Consider the following 21,180-nt stretch of genomic DNA (forward strand, 5'->3'; position numbering starts at 1 on the left):
GTCTGTTGAAGAATAAAGGTGGTCATACCAAATATTGACTTTCAAGCTTGTTAGAAATGTACAAACTGTTTTTGACTTATATACTGTATTTGCATGTATGTTTGTACATGTCTCGATAAATTCCTTTACCAATTTCATATTTGCCTAGCAAAATATAGCAAAAAGGGGTGATGCAAAACATTTTCAAATACCATATCTGCCACAGTTTGTACTTCATCATCTTTAAGCACCTCTGGCTCTGGAACTGTATGTTTCCAGTCTATGGGGACTAACCAACCTTCCAAGTGTTTCTTGTATTACGTGTTTGGCATCTCGCTTTGGTTTCCTCTCACCACAAGGAAATTCTTTCCCTAGTCTTACCAAGTAATTGCTGATAAGAGAGTCCCTGTGGCTTCCATTTGTAATGCTGTAGTGTCTTTAAATTACAAGATAAGCTGCCTCACTCTAAATGAGACACTAACAGGACTGAATGAAAGAAGTGTAGTTATACCACTGAAACAGAAATTCTCTAACACCATATAAGTAGTTTAGTCTCACATTGTCAATTGATTCTTTGAATTATAAGTTTGGCAGATAGCTAGTGGCTGTGTAACTGTTTTTGCTTTGCATTTCCTCAACTATCAAACTATCACAAGTATAGCAGACAGGGGTATAAGACATAATATTTAGCCGCATTATCACAGTGTCATACTGGCCTGAAAGGGGCACGCATTACAAGGCCAGATGCACATACTTTTGCCGATTGTGTTAGCTGTTGTTATCTGCCACAGACACTAGATGTCAGTGCTCTGGTGGGGGTTCCTCAAAAGGCACTAGGCTGCTAATAGGTTGAAAGTCAGACCACCACTTGTCCTGACCAATCAGAGAAACGGAAGAGACAGAAGTTTCTCTGTCTCCTCTGACTGTTGTTACACTTTAGTTACAGGCTGCTTTACTATTTTACCCAAGATGTCTTCTCACAAGAGACAAAATTTTGGTGAACCTGCTAACGGGTCAACTCCAAAAAAGGAGAACCGCTTATCAACCCCACTAAATCGGACAGCTCAGTAACAGTTAATATCAAATCGGATTAATCAAACACTAAGGACTTCACTGAAAGGAAACATAGTTACATAACAAATAAAAGAATGTACTTCGAGAGTGGATGAAAGTTACAGCTGGCAAACTTTAAGAAAGTCGACTTCTTCCTCCTACACTTAGCCGCACCCACCCCTTAGCAAATGAATGGCTGCTCTGTAGCCTAGAAACGTTAGCTTTGAAGCTAACCAAACTCCGCTTCAGCTACGTTTCTAACAGACATTTATGTCTAGTGGGGAGACAGCAACCAGCCTACCGCTGCACGCCACCCAAATGTCTCATGTTTAGCTGGTAATGCACTTAAGTTTGACTTAAGAAGTAGCCAAAACCACAGCGGATAAGCCCCCCTCGTCCACCGCTCCATCACAGCCTCGTACCTCCTCCTCGGCACAGTCCTCCGCTCGCTGGAGACATCTAGCTTGTCTCCCTGGGCTTTGCACTCCGCGGCTAGGATGCCCGAGTTACCCTCCACCGGTCTCTGTAAATGCCCGGCAATTACACTCAGTCTTTGCTGTGCAATGCGTTGCCTGTCAGAGCTATCGCTGCCGCTGCTGTTGGACGCCATGCTGCTTCCGTGTTTGTACAGGGAGGGAGCAGATCCGCGAGCTCCTGTCAGAGGTCAGAGCAGGGAAAGTGTGGCACATTCAACGCCTGTAGGAAATAACAAATCCCACACGCGAGTGTTAAATGTAAAAATTAGGATTTTAAAGCATACAATACAAAATAAATTTTGTTATTTTGGGTAAATCAATTTGTTATTAGACACAGGGCTAGTTTATGCATGAAAACGGTAAGTCGATTAAGAAAAGCATAGGTCAGCGCATTCTTTAAGGTTATTTTGAAGTTATTTAAACATAGACTGGTTCTAGCTTCCCAAGTATAAGCATTTTGCGTTTTTATAGATTTTAATAACACGTTTAGCTTTTGGAACTTGGATTAAGGATTTTCCACATCTTAGGACCCAAGAAAAGAAAACTGTTCACGATTCTAGGCGATAAGCATTGCACTTGTGCCTACAATCTCCATAAGGTTCATACTATAAATAAATGAATAAAACATTTGATTTATTTATTTTATCCATCAACCTTTAAACGAACCGTTGACATCAATGCAAAGCTCCCACCTCATTCTGAAAGGAGTTACCGAGAAGTGTTTGAATGCACCATTTAACTCGTTTCCCAGCATGCATTGCAACATTAGCGTAGACTGTAAAGGGCTGGTTCCATATGTTACACTTACTGCTGAGGCATCTTTTATATGGCTGAGTATACAGTTTGTGGCTGAGATAGTAAATGCAATTAGTTAATTATATAAAACAACTGTAACCCTTCTGTTTGGAATATTAAAGAGTTTATCGGGTTTATGAAGAAGCACTTATACCCTACATTAAACACCATTTTGAAACAAATGCATGAAAGTGAACAGTGGAAACATGCAATTCAGCAAACCTGTAAGTTAAGTATCAGAATTTTTTAATTGTCTTAGTTTTAGCCAGGTATATGTAAGACGAATCCAAATCTAAAGATTTAAACTAATCCTAGAACATCTGTACATCTGTAATGATTTACCTTTACTGTGGCTGCATCATCACCTGTCTCATGTGTGCACTTTTTTTTTGATGTGGTTGTAAAAACAGAGTAACTTGAAACAGTCAACGCTGTTTACCTTTCTGCTTCACCTCCACTCAGTCACCTGACCAGCGTGACTAGCGCTTCCATATGGTCCACATGGCTGCTTTTAAACGAATGATTTGACACGAAACGAATACACCACAAGCAACATTATTGTGAAGTACATATCAATTAGGATTAAAGTACTGAAGGAAAGAGACTGTAAAAAAAATCTTAAAATAGAAACTTTATTTTACACAACATTTGCCAACAGAAACAATAAGACGTTCTATAAACTAAAATGTCCAGATGTTTGAGGTTTTATTTCCAAAAGGTTAAAGTATTAGCTTCCAAAACAAAGTTCTGTAATGCACTGACTGCGGGCAGTTAGAGTCTAAGTGTATCACAGAACTTTATTTGGAAAGCCACAGTGCCACCTCATAGGTTTGTCCTTGTGTGGAACCTTATCCTCCTCATGACTGGGTGCTCCTTCAACCTGCAGCAAGGCACAAAAGCAAGGGAAAACAGGACAGCCATGTTGTATTATCTTTTTTATTTTCACTATACTGACTGCACTGAAAAATATATAACAGAAAACAGCTCAAAATAGCAGAGCTAAGATCTAAATGCGTTAAGGACGGGCCTAAAGAAAGGCGAGCTGTTTGGTGGTTCCTCCCTAGAGCCACACAGGTATATAGCAGGCCAGGTGGTGTCTTTTTACACGCTGTTAGCAATACAGAAATGATTAAAGACCTAAATAATATTTGGGTGTGTGCAAAAGTTGATCCTGCAGTACAGCCTCCTCAGAAATGGTTCTTGAGTGTATTTACTTACCTCTTTAGTCTTGCCCATCTGGTTGCTTGCAAAGGTTACATTTTGCATCTACGCTGGCTGGCATATTTTAAGTTTTACACTGTTGCTGATACCTTTTTGAAAGGATTACTTCACTTCAAGTACCACCGGGTATAAATGAGTCTACCTGTTGAGCTTTAACAACTTTCTGAATTAAACAGTCTCTTGAGAATAACCCATTTACTAAAGAGTGATATGATAGCAATGAGGGAAGTTCAGAAGGCCAGCTGAGCTCCAGGAGTATTGAGTTCTATCAGTTTGAATGTAGTTGGAAACTTGGCACTTCATCAGCAACCAAATGACAACAACTTCAGAAGTGCAGAAATAACGTTCAAAATCAACACTGCAACGTGCCAACCGGAATCTTAACGATTATTTCTTTAAGAAATACGATTTTAAAGGCAAAGTGAGCTTTGCAAGTCATACTGTACCTGATATAGGTAGACACAAGGGACCAGCTGCAATCCAACACGAGGGGAAAACAGTCTAGATCATAAAATGCAAAAGATGAAAGCGGGCTGAGGACTTTGCACGCCACGGATAGATTCACATTGCAAACGCCTGTTTTCACTGCAGTTGATGTCCATCGGCGAACTTGCAGCGCTCTAATCGTAAGGTGGCCGCCGCCGCTTTTACCTTTTCTTCCCCCAGTGCTGTGCAGTTCACTATATGCAGCTGGAAGAATGTCGACGTGGAGCTGCCAAACGTGAACGCGTATTCAGGAGCGCGCACGAGAGGCAAAAATAGGCTTTTTTAGTGTAATTTCACGTAGTGGCACAGCGAGCTGCACTTTAGTGCGAGACTCTTCACAGATGGGTGCTACAACCAGGAACAAGTCTGTCTTATTACGCGGGCATATCTGAAAAGCCACTTAATGGCACCTCGGTTTCGAATTCTTACTAACGCCGAGGTTTCAGAATGATTCAAATGTGATTAAGAATGAGGGTTTTTCTTTAGGTTATCTTCCTCTTAATGTTCTTAAATAGGCGAATCTTAGATCGACTGCTACAACGTTTATTGCATACCTGTGCTCTCCACCAGTGTGGATTGAAGATTTACATCCTTTAGCCTACTTAGGAAGTGGAAAAGTAATAATAAATCATAACCCACATTCCAATTTTTGGAAAGGTCCGAGGAATTACCAATAACATTTAGCTGAATGAAAAGTAGTGCTTATGGAGAATGTCCTCTTTCATACTCTTAACTTGTTAATGGATATGCTTTACTGTTAAAATAGCATTTTAATGTTCTAGTTTGTCAAGGTGGATCAATGTTTGATGTTGTTATTAATGTTAATTATTAATGTTAATAATCTACAGCACATGTGGTGAAAGAAATCATTAGACTGTACCTTAATAAAAAGCAGCTATAAAACACAGCTATATGGCCTAGAGTGATCCAATATCCTTATGCTTTAGAATATTATATTATTACTACTATTGATTAACTAGTTTCTATCTATCTATCTATCTATCTATCTATCTATCTATCTATCTATCTATCTATCTATCTATCTATCTATCTATCTATCTATCTATTGAATAAGTATTAAATAGCATAAAATGCATTAAAATTATTGCACTATATTCTATACATTTACTAACCATATGATAAATGCCCCATAAATGGAGTAAAAACCTGCATATTTACTTACAAAATGTACTGAAATGTGCAGTATTTCGGTAAGCTTAGCAAATTTTGCCTAAACAATAAAACTATTAACATAACCTAAACAATTTTTCTACACCCTACACACTACAGTGCCTTCATATATGTACCAGTTTCGAAGAATAGCCTTTTGTGCATTATAATGGTTAAAACTTTAATATATTTTTTCTACAGTACGTAATACAAACATATATATTGATAATGGAAAGGAATTACAGATCTGCAAATCTTTGAGATTCCTCACTTACACGTTTTAGATCATTACTTCAGTTTTGTTTAATTTTATGAGAAATAGTGTAACAGGGAATAATTTAGCTTGTAGCACATTTAGTTAACCCACTGTAATGATTCATTACTTGACAGATGAAGATTTTCCAATTAGAGCACCCAGTGAATTATGGCAGAGTCTGACTCCCACACCCCAACCTCCTCCCAAAAGATGTTAGTAACAGTTCCACCCATTTGAACTAGTATCTCTTATGCACCTACCTCCCCTCCAAAAACAAACAAACCAATAAACAAACAAAAACATATAAACTAACAGGAATCATTCTGCACTGGGACTTTTACCACATATAGGTATTGTTCCGCTAACAGGTCTGAGCTTCAGAGTAAAACATTAAACGCAGGACTGTAACTTTAAACTGGGTGTTCTGTTTCTCTCTTTATGATTTTGTGATGGTCTACCCAGCTGCACAAGGAACATCAGGGCCCCAGGGTCTCCAGCTCCACGCTGGTCACGGTCACCAGCAGGGGGAGGTATGCACCAAACAAAGTCTGGTCACGTCCGTGACGAAGTTAAAATACAAGGTACACATTATATATATTTCTTTTATGAGCTGGCATACATAAAGCTGTCTATAAACGAACGATATAACATGTTGCAAATTAAGTAATGGTTAATGTATTATAAAATGTTTAACTTTCACATAAATATGTTGTGTAATTTTTTTGCGTGGCAACTATTGTGTTAAATGTACTCCATGCGCACGCACACACAGTCCTTATCTCCAGCCCTCATAGGCTGCTGCGAGGGGGACGATCCCGGTGGGGAGGGCCATCATTTCCGTAATGCTCATTAGGTTTGGAGGAAGCAGCACTTCTCGCCGCTCAGCTCCCGTGACGGACTATATCGCCTTCAGACCGCTCGCCATTTTTATATCCAATATAAGGAATAACTCACAAATTTTTCAATCATACGGAGTTTTTTTCCCTCAAAACCTCACGACAGAGCTCCATAATGATGGAAATGGAGGTGATGCATTCCGGTCAACAGGTAAATAGAGTATTTCTCGCTAGAAAAGAGTAGACAAACTATCTGACATTGACTGTCAACTTCCTTTTTAATGCGGGCTATTAGAGAGATAGACTTTATATAAACTTTTATTTATCAGTTAAATAACAGCTAAATTATAGTACTAGTGTATTTACGCCGGTGTTACAGACGTTATAGCTTTAAAAGTGTGAGGTAGATTACGCCGACAGGCTGTCTTAGAGTTAGACATGTTAACTGTCTTTCAGTTCTGCAAGTCATCCACTTGTGACGCTTTTCCTGGACAGGAAAAAATCCCCATTAACAGAACAGGTTCAGATATTAGTGTTGTGATCGATTGCCCGAATAAAATAACAGGTTCTTTTATCCTGGCAAGTTAGACAAACAGAACCTGGACTGTGTTGAAGCATTTGTCGTAACTGTGTCATCATCTCCCCCTGCCTACCCCGCCCTCCTCCTGCTCAAAGCATGTGATCCCATATCTGATAGCTTTTATAACCACCATGAATGATTTCTTTTACTGCTGCTTATGTCTTTGCTGTGTGTTTTACAGAGTTAATAAAAAAGGACCAAATATTAGACTAGACCTGTTCTTATACACTGAATGAAAATATTGAACTTGGTTGAAGTTTATTTTTTCCTGTGACATGGCCTCGCATCTTTAGTGTTTCGCTAAGCTTGTCATAGGTGAGGGTCAGTGGAAGTACAGTTGACCGATGAGGGCCCAAAGGGCTGTGCAGCTGTGTTTCATCATCCACAGTTGAGATTGGATGTCCACTGAATGGTGTTGAAAAAAGGCATGTTACAACAGCAGGTTCGGGTGCCTCTTTCGGGGCCTTGTGTTTAACTGTAGATAAGTAAATGAACAACCAACACTAAAGGCTTGTTAAGTTTAATATGTATCTCTGGTAACTGTCATTCTGAAGGCTCTGTGTGTAAAAGCTTTTTTGACTGGTTTTTGTGTGGCATCAAGGTGCAGGAAGTAGTTTTCTCAGCCTTTCCCCCTTTGTACTGGTGCCAGTCCATGTCTTGTTGCAGTTGATTGTGACACCATTACTTAAGCACACCCACATTCACAGAGCCCAGTTGCCATTAATACAGAATGTGCTGTTTATAAAGCTGCATTATAACAACAGGCTAATTTAACAACCACACTGAAATCACTGACTGACAACAGTCAGTTTTTTGGCCTTGCGGTGGTTGTTTTTTCTAAAGGACTGGCGTGACTTGTCTGATGAGCTTATTAGGTGTGACCAACAGACAAGAGTGTTTTTTCTTTCTTTTCTTCTTTTTATTGTTGTTTGTTAGAAAACATCAGCAACCTCAAGAAGTGAGTTTAGACATCCCACACAGACATTTTAAGGGACTTCCTCATTCCTGTACAAACCATAATGTCTAGTTGTGTGCTCACCTTCCAACCAGCGAGCAGCCTTAGTAATGTGTAATCCTTCAGTGGTCATAGCTCTGATGCAACACAGAGGCAAAGAGGGTTAGTGGATTCTTTTTTTTTTCTTCAGCACCACAACTGTAGTCAGGAAAATGGTGTCAACAATGGCTTAAAGTATTTATAGGTGCTCATATGCCATTATTATTAGTTTGTGGAGGTTTGTGACTCATCCTGTTTTTATTTTAAAAAAAAAAATTGAAGAAAACATTATCTGACAGGGTTTTTCTAAACAGTCCCACATCCTCCTTATTGTACATTGTTCTGCTTTGTTCTTTATTCTCCCTGAGTTCCCTTTTGGTGTCCTCTAGGCTCTCTCTCTCTTTTTTTTTTTTTTTTGTATTATAAACCCAAGCTCATAAGTAATGTTTACACCCAAATCTGAGGAACAAACAAGTCACATGCTCATTTTTTTTTTTTTTTTTTTTTGTGTAAACCAGTATCGCGGGTTTATGTAACATCCTTGGGCCTTGTGAAACACTTTCCTTCTGTAAATAAATTCTGCTAAAAGCCCAGAGAAGGGGCCAGCATAATTTATCTTTAGACATCCTTGTTTAAAAAGGCAAATAACAATCGGCAAGTTAGGGGAAATCTACAGGAAATGGTACTAAAATGTCATCGCATGCTCTGCCTAATGTGTAAATATATGTAGGACAAGACTATTATTGTGCTAAGATAATTTAGTAGCACTTGTAATAGTTGACTTAAATACCTAGTGAGGGTGAAATTGAGGAAATAAGCATTTTAATTTCACTCAGTATGACATTATGACCTCATAGTGTGATTAGGTACAAAGGTACATTGTAACACAAACCTTTCTGAGACCTTACGCTGTAGCCTTTGCCGTAACCTGAGCACCTTCAAAGAAATGTAGCTATAGGTTGGCATCAATGCAGCTGTTGCCAAATAGACATATGTAAATGCAACACTATTACAGATTTACCGCATATTCATAATTGACGAATTACAGTGCCAATTTTACTTGCTTTGTTTATATGTTTATATGTTCTTCGCTCATATGTTCTTCACCAACCATAATACTGTATACTATGGCCACATTTTCTAAATGGTGTAATATGATTTAACTTCTAAACTAGTTTGGAACCATCCTTTAAATCTGAACTTTAAGTACTCGCTAAAAAACAATCCCTGGCTGTGTGGGAGTCTGAATACGACAAACAAATTCACACTTCTGCGTAACTGGATAAGCAGTGACTACTTCCCTTCACTGGAAAAAGTATCAAATGAGGATATGTGTCTTTTGCTGGTGTGTGGTGACAACAGAGGAAGGAGAGAAATGCGTTCATTATTCATGCAGTTTCTGTCCCTTGACATTAGTGCCTGTGTTGTTGTTGGTGATCAGATACTGAGGGACAGGGTGTGGCAGGTGCAACAGTCACGCTTCGCAGCAGGGACGTTCTGTTTGGCTGCGATGCTCAGAACACTCTTATGCAGGACAGCATGGCTGCTTGCAAACTCTGTTAACCGATCTGCGGCTGTCTTTCTAGGACATGGACCTGATTGACATACTGTGGAAGCAAGACATTGATCTTGGTGCCAGGCGTGAAGTGTTTGACTACAACCACCGTCAGAAAGAGCATGAGCTCCAGAGGCAGCGGGAGCTGGAGGAGGAGAAGAAGCTGCATTTGCTCCGGGAGCAGGAGAAGGCCCTGCTGGCACAGCTACAGCTAGATGAGGAGACGGGAGAATACATACCTCGAGCCCCGCTGCAGCCTGCCGTCACACCTCTAGAGGTAGGTACACAGGTACATACACGCTCCATCATTACTCATGTCAAAGGTACACCCCTCCCACCTCATTTTATAGGCTCTGGCTGTGTTGTAGCTAGGTTACCACCTCATCCTGTGTAAATGCAGCAGCGCAGGTTGGACTTCAGTTTTGCATCAGTGCTCTGCAGGGACCTGAGCGCTATAAATACACAATCATGTGCTGCTGTTAAAACATGGTGTGCCAAAAAGCTGGTACATGCTAGATGGTAAAAAGTAACACAAGGTATTTTAACTTCTGTTGCAGAATGCCAGTTTCACAGAAACAAGTGACGCCATGTCATTCGATGAATGTTTGCAGCTACTGGCAGAGACGTTTCCTGTAGAAGAAACTGAGGTAAGAACATTGATCAGAAATTAACAGAAATGAACTGCGTGATTGTTGGGCATCGTTTTTAGCTGTATAAAAACTGTCATATCTGTTTTGTCTCCTAGAACACTTCAGTTTGTCTGGACACACCTGCTGTCTCAGCAGCCATCAGCAGCAACATGATGATGTCCCCCGAACAACCAGCTCCATCACCTGCCACCCTCTCCCCAGGACAGCTGCCACCACCAGCACCACAGGGAATGCCCCCAGATTTGGAGGAGGCCTGGATGGAGATTCTGTCCCTCCCCGAGCTGCAGGTATGACACAGAGATTCTACAAACTCAGCGACATGGCATTTCGTGTGGTGGAACAAATACAAAAAGAAAAAAAATGGATAAATGGCAGGAGCTTGACATTAGAAGACAAACAGTTGTTGTTTGCTTTAGGAATCCAGTGCACACTGCTAATTCCACTCCTAACTTTCATCATCTAGACATTTTACAGCATTAGAAGCATGGTTGCTCAGGGGTTATATAATTCATATGATTAATAGCCACTAACATTTTTGCGCAGAGCCAAAAGATAGCTTGCTCAGATCAGATGTGTCTTCAAATCTTTGCTTAGTAGCAGAAAGGTGAAGTCATTTTCATTAGCTGCTTTATCAGCTCTGTTTCAAGGCACCTCATATTTGCATTAGCTGGTGGGTGGAGCATTGCACCATTAGTTGCCTCGACCTTTGACTGAGTGGACTGGGCTGTGGTTGTAACCACAAAATAGAATTGGCAGGATTAATCTAGTTAGTTGGTGATGATACTAAAAGTGTAGACATGAAAGCTGAGTGGAATTGTGCTCAAACTTGTAAAAGCTGCTTCATGAAGATAAGATATTCTGTTTACAGCAGTAGGAAGTTCCGACATTTCAACAACTGGATAGTTTTGTTAATCACAGTAGGCAATCTTGTGCTAAAACCAGCTCTACCGGCATTCAGTGGAGCACAGGGAGCTGCAACAACTGAACAGCTCAATGGTTCAGACTTTGTTAGCTGAAACCCTGTTTAGTGATGATAACAGATTAAGAAGGAGAAATTTAATAGAGTAAAATTATACTTATAAAACATACTAATCTTAGGTTTCAATATTTCAACAATGAAACCACTTAATAACAGTCATTCAGTTTTGAATGTGTGATAAGTCTTTTTTGTAGGCTTTTTAATATCCTACCACACATAAATGTTGAGAATTTTTTAAGCCGTACTTAAAATGAGTGTATTTATTTTAAAATTGTAATTTTTTTTTTTGTAGGAATGCCTCAACATGCAAATGGAGGACACACTGGAGACCACAACCTATCCCCTTCAAGACAGCCCTGAAATACAGAATCCAAACTACTCTTTTTACCCCATGACAGATGAGAAAGCAAACAGTTTAAATGTCGATCCCACAGAGTTTATGAACACATTTGACAGCTCCGTTCCCAGCATGGCTCCAGCTGATGGCCTCAGCCCGATAAAAGTAAAAACCTCTCAATTAAATGCCAATTTAGGCGCAGAAAGTTTCTGTAACATATTTTATCAGAACACTATATTGGAAGAGAGCAGTGGTCAGCATGAACTCGAAGGAAATGAAAGTGCTGCCATGTCCGATGTCCCGAACGAGGCCCCCTTCACTCCCATGGATTTGTACAGCCTCTCACCCGGAGATGCCTTTGACAGAAGCAAGCAAAATCTAATAACAGAACAGCCAGACTCAGATTCGGGGATCTCTACAAATGCAAGTCCTGCAAAATCTGCATATGGAAGCGAGTCCTTTAGATGCAGCGACTCGGACATGGAGGAGATGGACCAGAACCCTGGCAGCGCAGAATCTGACTACTCTGAGATGTTTTCATTAAATTTCCAACCAGATGACGCACACGCAGCAATTTCTGTATCTATACCATCTCAGCAACCAAACGAGCACGAGAAGAATCCCAAACATAAGGTGGACCCAGGAGAAGAGAGCAGCCACAAGAACGCCCCCTTCACCAAAGATAAAGCGAAGAAACGCTCTAATGTGCGTCTCTCCAGAGACGAACAGAGAGCCAAGGCGCTCAAAATCCCCTTTACCGTTGACATGATTATCAACCTCCCCGTTGATGATTTTAATGAGATGATGTCAAAACACCAACTGAACGAGGCCCAGCTGGCCCTGGTCCGCGACATACGCCGCCGCGGAAAGAACAAGGTGGCAGCCCAGAACTGCCGTAAACGCAAGATGGAGAACATAGTGGGTTTGGAGAGTGAGCTGGACTCACTGAAGGAAGAAAAAGAGCGCCTGCTGAGTGAGAAGAGCAAGAACATGACAGACCTGAAGGAAATGAAGTGGCAGCTCAACAACTTGTACCTGGAGGTCTTTGGCATGTTGAGAGATGAGAAGGGAAATTCCTACTCCCCATCAGAGTACTCCCTTCAGCAGTCAACGGATGGCAGCGTCTTTCTCGTTCCCCGCATTAAAAAGACTTTTAAAAGTGACGACAGACACTGATCTCCTTTGTAATATGGTACTTCATTATTATAGTATACTGTACTATGCAATAACTTTGTAGTTGCTCAGCTTTAAGCGTTAATAGCTCAGCAGAACTATTGTATAGTTTTTGCTTCTCTTGAATGTTCTACTATTTTTTTATATTTTACTTCTTTTGTACTCCGACACCTTCACAGATTCTTTAACCAATAGTTTGTAAATATAAGCACTGAGATTGATTAAAAAAAGTTACTGTGTTTGTACATATATATTGTATATATATTATATTTCTGTATGCTAATGACTATTTCAATCAGTTACTTATTTTATAACTTTATCCTTATGATTTGCTCCCCTTTTTTATTCTGATTTCTGTGCTTTGAAATAAACTGTTCATATAGCTACTTAGCCTCCCGCTGACTGAAAACAATATTGCGTGCTATGCTGCAGCCACAGCCCACAACAGATTGGTGCCAGATGGATATGTAGTTTTAAGATACTATTGCATAACCTACCACATGTTCAAGACCGTTCCTGACATGAATGCTTTGCTAAAGTGCTTACAGCGCAGCAAATGAATAGAATTTTTGTAAAGACACAAAGACGTCACTGGATTGAAATGCTTTCACAATCTGCTCAACTTGTATAGGAGCGAGCTTGTTTGTACAGTAACCCAAATCTTTTTATTCTATTAAAACTCCTGGTAAAATAACTCACACCCACGGCATTCTTTATGACGCGGTACAAAGGGCACAATTGTCAAGGTACAGTCGAGTATGCTCAGCGCTAAACATGAATGACAAGTCCACAGTACTCCAACGGGAAAGTGCATTCAAAGGCAAAGCCTGTTGCAATCAATGTGCCTCCACGCCATGCACTTTCACACACAGACTCTCCCCTTTGGTTGTCAAGCCTGTTTTCTGCACGTGGCAAACAAAACTGGAGGGTAGAGTTTAAAAAAAAAAAATTCCAAGGACATACGTTAATCAAATAATAAAATGCTCTGATAACATTTACTCTGAGGAATAAAACAGTTTAAGAAATAAAACACTCATATCATGAAAAATCCCTTTATTCAAACACATAAGTCAAACGTTACATATTCTGCTTAGCAGACAAAATGGTTCACTGGTGTGCCCTTAACAAATAAGTTTTCCTTTTCTTTCCTTCGTTGACTCGCTCTTTGTCTCTCCTGACATGAGGCTGGTTATTTTACATGCCTTTGCAAAGATAATATCCTGGGAGAGACAGGATAACACTGGGCACCGTTTTTGTTTTTTATACTGAGCAGTCTAGACATAAAGTATGTGGAATCAAAACATTTGACACCTAAACTTTGTCCACCTAGTCGCAACACGACCAAAGTATCACAAACATGAATACATATAAATCAGAAATAAGTTAAAAAATAATTAAATGTCAAGTTTATTTTTATGCATTTGATGACAAATCATTCATCACTTCTAAAAACTACAAGGTATATGTGCCGTAGGAGGACTTGTCATGATTATGGAAACTTTACAAAAAGTCCCTCAATTTGCTGGCTTACTTGGCTACTCTGAGAACTGAAACAAATGGAAGCACTTTGTAAATGGCCTGTAATGGAAAAATACTATGCTTTCATCTATTACACCAATATTTGAGTATACTCACATTTAATGCTATATGTGCCTGTGACCCCTGCTGATAGTTTTTTTTTTTAAACAATTCTTTTAAAAAATTGGTTACATTTCTTTTTAAAAATGTTAGCTTTCTAGAGAGCCTCAGCCTCCAGTTTAAAGTGCTTATTTAATAAGTCACAGTTTATACTGTGTGAATTGATACTGTAGTATTATAACTGTTGATTTTTCTGACTTTGCACCTTTTGGGATTAGGATTGTTTGATACATGATAAAACTAAAAATGGGAGCTCCTTGTGTACTGGTTTACACATTTACTCAGTTTGATCCTGGAAGGAGATACAAATCCCTTGGAGGGTTGTGCCAAGAAGGGCATTGGGTGTAGGATTTGGTCAAATGAAATATGCAGACCTACCCTCTGAAGTAGGGGAGCAACTGAAAGTAGTTACTTATAAAACTTTCTTAATTTCCTTTCTTGGAATGGATGATAATCTTTCTGTTTCAAGTGTTCAATCACCACCACCTTTATTTGAGCTTTAAAATATACTGATGATAAGCATAAAGAGTATTTGGCTTCAAAGCGTACCGAGCAGTGGGGTGAAGGGCACATGCTGATTCTGCTCAAAGTAGACAAATACTGAAGGTCAACCTGCTTTGTTTATCTTAAAACACCCTGTGTTTTGCACCTTGTGTAATCAGCATTAGAGTGAAATATGAGCAGGCTTGGACAATATTTAAAAAAAAAAAAAAAAAAAAAAAAGTCTTACCCATCCAGAACCTTCCATGTTATCAGGTCTTTACAGATTTTCAGCAAGAAGAGAATTCCTCTTTCCACATCTGTAAATCAAGCAAAATGGTTACTCTTACCTGTTCCATCTTCTCAAGTCAGCTTTGTGAAATACTCATTCCCTTTTCTTCTTAATGTCTGAGTTCTAGTATTTGCGGGTAAAACTGCGGTATCTCTGACTCAACAGGACCTCCAGTGTGTCCTAGTCTTTCTTCACTAGCACCGGCTGCTGGAGAGTTTAGCTAGTCTTGAAAGAAAGATAGATGCTCACTATCAGGCACGACACTGCAAGCTTCCTCCTTGGGCGTTGTGCTCGATGCTGCCTTCTCCCTTCTCTCTCAAACTGCTGACTGGTCCACTGTGCTGGGGCTGAAGACGTCCTGTCTGACAGTCATCTGCAAATCTTCCACACTAGTGACGCTGAAGCCCAAAATGCTGGTGCTTGTAGCTGTTATCCTACTTGCGTAAGTGGTGTCTGGGCCCTTCACTAGGACTACCCAAATCTCCCTTTATATTGACCCTGGTACAAGTACATGAATGCAACACGCATACACTATTTTCACGTCACAGAGCTCCTAAATAATACTCCACCAGATGGGAAAGTTGTGGACCAGCTGATTTGCTACACTTCAGTCACAATAAGCAAGCAACAGATATATTAATAACTCATTTCATCTTTTTCTGAACCAAAGATGCACTGAACCTCATGTTACTTTACTACACAATTTTATTCGGTCTTTTTCAACTAATCAAAATATTTGAACAATCTATAATTCGGTTTGCTGGGAACAAGAAGAGTGAGGGATTCCCTTAATTCTACTCCAGACTGCTTGTAATTGTTGACACTGGTACTACGAGGGATTTACACACTGAGCTTTACATACAAAATCAAAAAATACACTTGACACTTGCAATTGTGAAATCATAATAACTTTAGAATGAATGTATAAAGCTATCTTATCTAAGGACCTAAAATTATTATTCTATGTGACAAAAACCAGGTTAAAAGACAAAGGTTAATTGGCCAGCAGAAAACTTACCCATATAAAAAAGAAAAATAAAGATATTTAGAACTGACTTCAGATTAAAAAAACAAAAAAAACATAGCAACCCCAAAACACTTTACTCTTTATCCCTGATACCACAGGCACAATACACACACACTTCAGACGCACAGAAGGAAAAATTGCTCAGTAGGGAAACATCTATCACAATTAGGGTAGAGTATCATCTGCACTCATGTCTTGTATACAGTCCTTCTTCCATAAACTTCTCCGATTTAGCTGCAGTAATTTCTGACTTGTGTGTTCCTCTAATGCTTTCAGATGACTGCCTCAAAGTAACCTGCAGCTTTCCTGACAATTCCTTTGCTCACCTCCTCGCCTCTGCTGCTAAGAACTGAAGCCTGTTGAATGGATACAGGATAGAACAAATAGTTATTCTGCACTTTTTATGGGCTCACTCTGTACTGTGCTACGAGGGCGGTGTGAAGCTGAATGCAACTTACCAAAACATTAAATAATTAATATCGCCGAGAGCCGTAGCCGCCGCTGCCACCACCGGAGCCGTATCCACCTGCAGTCGCAAAATTACGATGCTGTTACTCAGACTTGAAGTCTGAATGTACTACGAGAAACTGCAGGGTAAAACTTACCGCCATAGGGTCCACCTGAGTTCCTGCCTCCAAAGCTGTTTCCCTTCATGGGCCCATAGTTTGACTGCTGACCACCATAGTTTCCAAAGTCATTGTAATTTCCACCACCTCCATATCCTGAAGATGCAGGTCAATTTTAAGGAAAGCTTTGGTTTCAACTATCTCGCACACACCTTTGCTATTCACATCCCGCGGGCAATTCAATCAAAATTCTGTAGGAAATAAAACTTTTACCTCCACCATTACCTCCATAGCCTCCGTCACAGTTGCCACCAAATCCTCCACCCTGGTTGCCATACCCAGGACCTCCACCTCCGTAGCCCCCTCGGCCACCTCCATAACCTGGTCCGCCACCATAATTTCCTCCTGGACCTATTATTTAATTAAGAAACAAAATAAAAATAAAAAATAAATGATTTTTTTTCCTATAACACAGACAAACAGTTATAACATGGCACTACTGCAAAGAGTATTCTACAGACACACCAGTTGTGTAAGCATGACTTTTAAACCCATTAAAATAACCACCTTAGTGACTTTTGACCCCTAAATCAGTGCACCTGCTATAGTTTAAACTCATTAAAAGGCAAAACCTTTGAAAAACGGCTCACCATTGTCAAAATCATCCCCATATCCACCCCGTCCTCCACCATAGCCACCTAAAAAACAAGATAAATAGATTACCAAGAAGAATCACATATTATAATGATCCCAATCAACATCACAGACCCCTCACACCCTGGACACAGACCCTGACCTGCTGCCAAATGTATAGAAGCCTGCAGACCAGGACCACCCGACACAGGAACAGTTTTTCCCCTTGCCATCTCCCTCCCAAACAGTTGAACTGTCACAATGCTAGACACAATGCATATACTTGGCCAATAAACGCGATTCTGATTCTAAACATAGTTTTAGACTCCTGTTATCTAAAACCGAATGCCTTAATTAATAGAAATTATATTACTTCTGCTCACATAGCAAACCTTAATTTGAAACGGTCTTTTTACATGCAGTAATCTACTGAAGACTACTGATGGTAGGTTTATATTAGAATAGGCACCAGAATTTGAGAGCAAATGGTCTTTTATATTGGTCAATTCATAAATACACAGTACACTTTGATATAGACATCCACACAAAGACACTCGTACTGACACATAGAACACACATATATGCAATGTTTGCAAGTACTGTGAAGTTTTGATGTTATTTCTGTGCTTCCATCCCAAATTTAAACTTCAAATTAATGTGCTTAAGGCCAGAAGTGCTTTGACTTGACATGCAAACTACCCACCTCTGCCAAAGTTGCCGCCGCCTCCAAAATTACCACCTCTGCCCATGAAATTTCCCGATCCCCCGCTCCTGCCTATTTAAAGAAAGGTATCATTTTAAAGATTTTTATGACATCAACTGCATACTGTACATGCCAAATCAGTAAGTCTAATTTTAATCTTCCTTTGATTGCATGCTTACCCCTGTTATTGGATATAGCACTCATTTCCTGTTTTGACAGAGCTTTCCTGACTTCACAATTGTGGAAGTTGATTGTGTGGAATTTCTGGGCTTCAAGGAAAATAGGAAAAACATTACATGTTTAGTCACTGCTTTCTGTTTACTAACAGTTCGGCTAACTCTGAAATCTGAATGAGCCCATACCAACAATTTTGTCTACAGTATCATGGTCATCAAAAGTGACAAAGCAGAATCCTCTCTTCTTCCCTGTGGAGCGTTCCTCCATGATGTCAATGCATTCGATCTTTCCATATTTCTCAAAATACTCGCGAATGTGGTACTCCTCAGTATCTTCCTTGATGCCACCAACAAAGATCTTCTTCACTGTCAGATGGGCGCCTGGTTTATTGGAGTCCTAAAGTGGAGTGCATTAGTAAGTACACACCAAACAATAACATATCTGTAGTAACTGTGCTCTGGTCTGGGATTTATTAATTTCTTCCTTTATTTTACCTCTCGGGACACAGCCCTCTTGGGCTCTACAACTCGGCCATCTACTTTATGAGGTCTTGCTTTCATGGCATCATCGACTTCCCTTACAGAAGAGTATGTTACAAAGCCAAACCCTCTTGATCGTTTGCTGTTAGGATCTCTCATTACCTAGGGGCAAAACAGGTTTAACAGGTACAGTTCAAGTGGTGTGCTATTACATTTACACATTGTCACATGTATTTGAAATCATTTTAAAACTAGCCCATGAGAAAAATACAAACCACACAATCTGTAAGGGTACCCCATTGTTCAAAATGGGCCCGTAAACTCTCCTCCGTAGTTTCAAAGCTCAGACCTCCAATGAACAGCTTTCTGAGCTGCTCAGGCTCTTTAGCGCCACGGTCCTATAAAAAAAAAAAAAAAGCAAACACACCACCTGGTTAAAGATGCATCAGAAAACTAACTGTGAAATGACCCTACACGTAAGAAGTTGTTACTACGTTGTACTAATAACCATAAAGTAAGACATTACACACAAGAATTGTGTTTCAGACACTTTCTCTTTCTTTCTTTTTTAAATCAGCAAAATTTCTGTCTTTGTTTATACAAAGTTGTGTCTTGGAAAAAACATACAAATCTATTAAATAAGACATCAAATATAACAATTCAGTAAAACAGAGATACATAAAAAAACTATATTGATGTATGTAACGGATTATGGAAATTTCCTATGGTTATTTTTATTTTCTTAAGCATAAATGGCCAGATGAAATGTATGGGATTCTGCAATCAATATTTTTATATGGCAGCTTTTCACAACAGGTGGTTTCTTCATACTCTGAGCCTGAAATTTCAACTTCAGCATTGATTAAAGTGTTTTACTGAAGGTTTCTTCAGACATCAATTATTGTTCTTGTTAATAAAATGTAATTCGTGTTTTAAACCAACACCTACAGACTAACACATCTGTTGTGGTGGAAAATATATACAAATATATACAAATTTACCTCCACAGTGAGACTAAACATATAATTTATAGAAAAGACAAAAACAAAAACAAAGAGAAAACAATATTTGAATATTTATCAGTTATGAAATTAGGCTGTTCAGCTGTAGTGTCAGCCCTTAATACCAGACTGTGACATTAACTCGTAGGCGACACACTCAGTTAAAAAACCCCAAAAACCCCCCAAACACTCAAAAAACAAAAACACACGGAATTATATTACGTGACATGCTGCATATACCATCTAATCTGTCCATAGTACAGTCTGGGTTAGCCTGAGCTGCATTAGCTTTAGCAGCTACCATTAGCTCGCTTCAAGACAGACGCAGGTACTCTAGCAACACTAACAATATACACATAAACAAGCAAAACGCACTTGCTCTAATAACTACCTTTGGTTTATAAACTCCAGCGAGATTGTTTATTTATTTATTTATTTGGGAAACCCCAACACAATATACTGCTCTCCAGCTCCATAGCCGGAGAGCTGTACGTTTAGTCTTGTTGGACCACCATTAGCTTAGCTACAGTCTTAGCTAAAGCGACCAGCTTTAAAGCAACAGAGCAGCCACATGTTATGATGCAACACAATACGCCCTCTGAGCACTGTCGCGTAAGTGTTACAGAATAGCCACTGTCTCCATGCATGTCTCACACAACCGTAATTAATTTGCAACATTTGCCAGAACCTCACCTCCATTTTGCAGATGTCCACGGACGCAGATCTGAGCGGATCACGTGACCCAATCGGCGTGGCTGCTGATGCTGGTCGTAAGACGATCGTGAACTACAGTGGTCAAAATTTAAAACACAGCACTCTATAGCCTCCATGACTCATGAACACAGACTGCCATATAAAGCTTCTTGTATATTATTAATTCTGATTAAAGTTATCTTAGTACACTCTGTCTTTTACTGCTCGCCTCGTTTCCTGCAACAAATCAATGTTACTTTGCGCCATCTGCTGGTTGACTTGGAGTACCAACCATCAACCCTTCCATCCATCAAGCCCTCCATAGTCAATGCTTCATGTTTGTGCTGCTGATGTTAGTCTGCAGCACAAGCAGCATTTATATCTCTGACCAGTGTCTACTGGACTCCCAGGTACATTTCTTTTCACACAAACCTGCCTTTGATTCATTTCAGTGAAATAACTGCTGATGCAATCTAGGCTGTAAATCGTTGCTTCAATGTCAGTAAAAAAATAAACAACTCCAATGCAAGCCAAACCCTAAAAACAGGCATCTTCCAAATTTTGTGTTGCATTTGCAGCAAAATAAATAAATACATAAAAACAAAAAAGGATTAGAATTCAGATTATTATCACATACAGTAAAACAAGCAAAGTAATTTCAGTAAGAGGACCAAAGTGTGATTGGGCTACTTCTTATATAGCGCTTTTTACTCTAGCTTAGCACTCAGCCCCTCCTCCCCCCACCCCGACCAGTAAACACAACAAACTTAAAAACCTACAAAGTTGTTTTTATCAGATATTTTAGTATTTTAATGGCAGAATGTTTACAACTTTCTATTTTCTGTTTTTTTAAAGTACACCTTTAAAGAAGTTTTAGAAATGTCTGCATGAAAATAATTCATAACAATTATGTTCAGTTGAAAGTGTGGAAATGAGACATAAAGCCATCTT

At 39.5% G+C, this 21,180-nt stretch overlaps 3 protein-coding genes across 4 annotated transcripts in view; 1 reads left to right on the plus strand and 2 right to left on the minus strand.

The window, feature by feature from the left end:
• The window catches only part of agps (alkylglycerone phosphate synthase), a 29,108-nt gene extending 27,407 nt beyond the window's left edge, over nt 1-1,701 (minus strand). The window contains exon 1 of the mRNA XM_040028058.1: nt 1,455-1,701. Coding sequence (XP_039883992.1) covers nt 1,455-1,642 — 188 coding nt within the window. The 5' untranslated portion in view covers nt 1,643-1,701. The remainder of the gene's footprint in view (nt 1-1,454) is intronic.
• A 4,583-nt stretch (nt 1,702-6,284) lies between these two features.
• nfe2l2a (nuclear factor, erythroid 2-like 2a) lies at nt 6,285-13,234 on the plus strand. Its single transcript, XM_040028059.1, has 5 exons — nt 6,285-6,483; nt 9,433-9,678; nt 9,959-10,048; nt 10,147-10,338; nt 11,323-13,234. The coding sequence occupies exons 1-5, from the start codon at nt 6,448-6,450 to the stop codon at nt 12,541-12,543; spliced, it is 1,785 nt and encodes a 594-aa protein (XP_039883993.1). The 5' UTR covers nt 6,285-6,447; the 3' UTR covers nt 12,544-13,234.
• Nucleotides 13,235-13,578: 344 nt separating this feature from the next.
• hnrnpa3 (heterogeneous nuclear ribonucleoprotein A3) lies at nt 13,579-20,387 on the minus strand. Of its 2 annotated transcripts, XR_005695313.1 has the most exons (12): nt 20,230-20,386; nt 18,811-18,933; nt 18,551-18,697; nt 18,242-18,452; nt 18,059-18,148; nt 17,880-17,951; nt 17,194-17,241; nt 16,817-16,954; nt 16,583-16,699; nt 16,436-16,503; nt 15,200-16,333; nt 13,579-14,978 (listed from the first exon to the last, which is right to left on the minus strand). XR_005695313.1 is itself a non-coding variant. In XM_040028060.1 (11 exons), exons 1-10 carry the CDS (start codon nt 20,233-20,235, stop codon nt 16,451-16,453), a joined length of 1,005 nt encoding a protein of 334 aa, XP_039883994.1. In that variant the 5' UTR covers nt 20,236-20,387; the 3' UTR covers nt 13,579-14,978; nt 16,436-16,450. The 2 variants fall into 2 exon arrangements, 1 of the variants encoding a protein (XP_039883994.1); XM_040028060.1 differs by lacking the exon at nt 15,200-16,333 and having other exon boundaries at nt 20,230-20,387.
• Nucleotides 20,388-21,180: the final 793 nt, after the last annotated feature.

The sequence above is a fragment of the Simochromis diagramma genome, unplaced genomic scaffold (genome assembly GCF_900408965.1).
Source record: "Simochromis diagramma unplaced genomic scaffold, fSimDia1.1 OVJJ01000343.1, whole genome shotgun sequence".
In the NCBI taxonomy this organism is placed as follows: domain Eukaryota; kingdom Metazoa; phylum Chordata; class Actinopteri; order Cichliformes; family Cichlidae; genus Simochromis; species Simochromis diagramma.

Coding starts and splice junctions, on each gene's coding strand:
- nfe2l2a (XM_040028059.1), top strand. CDS start 6,448: ATGATGGAAATGGAGGTGATGCATTCCGGTCAACAG. Junction 6,484..9,432: donor TGATGCATTCCGGTCAACAG/GTAAATAGAGTA, acceptor CTGTCTTTCTAG/GACATGGACCTGATTGACAT. Junction 10,049..10,146: donor TTCCTGTAGAAGAAACTGAG/GTAAGAACATTG, acceptor TTTGTCTCCTAG/AACACTTCAGTTTGTCTGGA.
- hnrnpa3 (XM_040028060.1), bottom strand. Junction 18,453..18,550: donor AGAGGGCTGTGTCCCGAGAG/GTAAAATAAAGG, acceptor ACTCCACTTTAG/GACTCCAATAAACCAGGCGC. Junction 16,700..16,816: donor CTATGGAGGTAATGGTGGAG/GTAAAAGTTTTA, acceptor CTGCATCTTCAG/GATATGGAGGTGGTGGAAAT.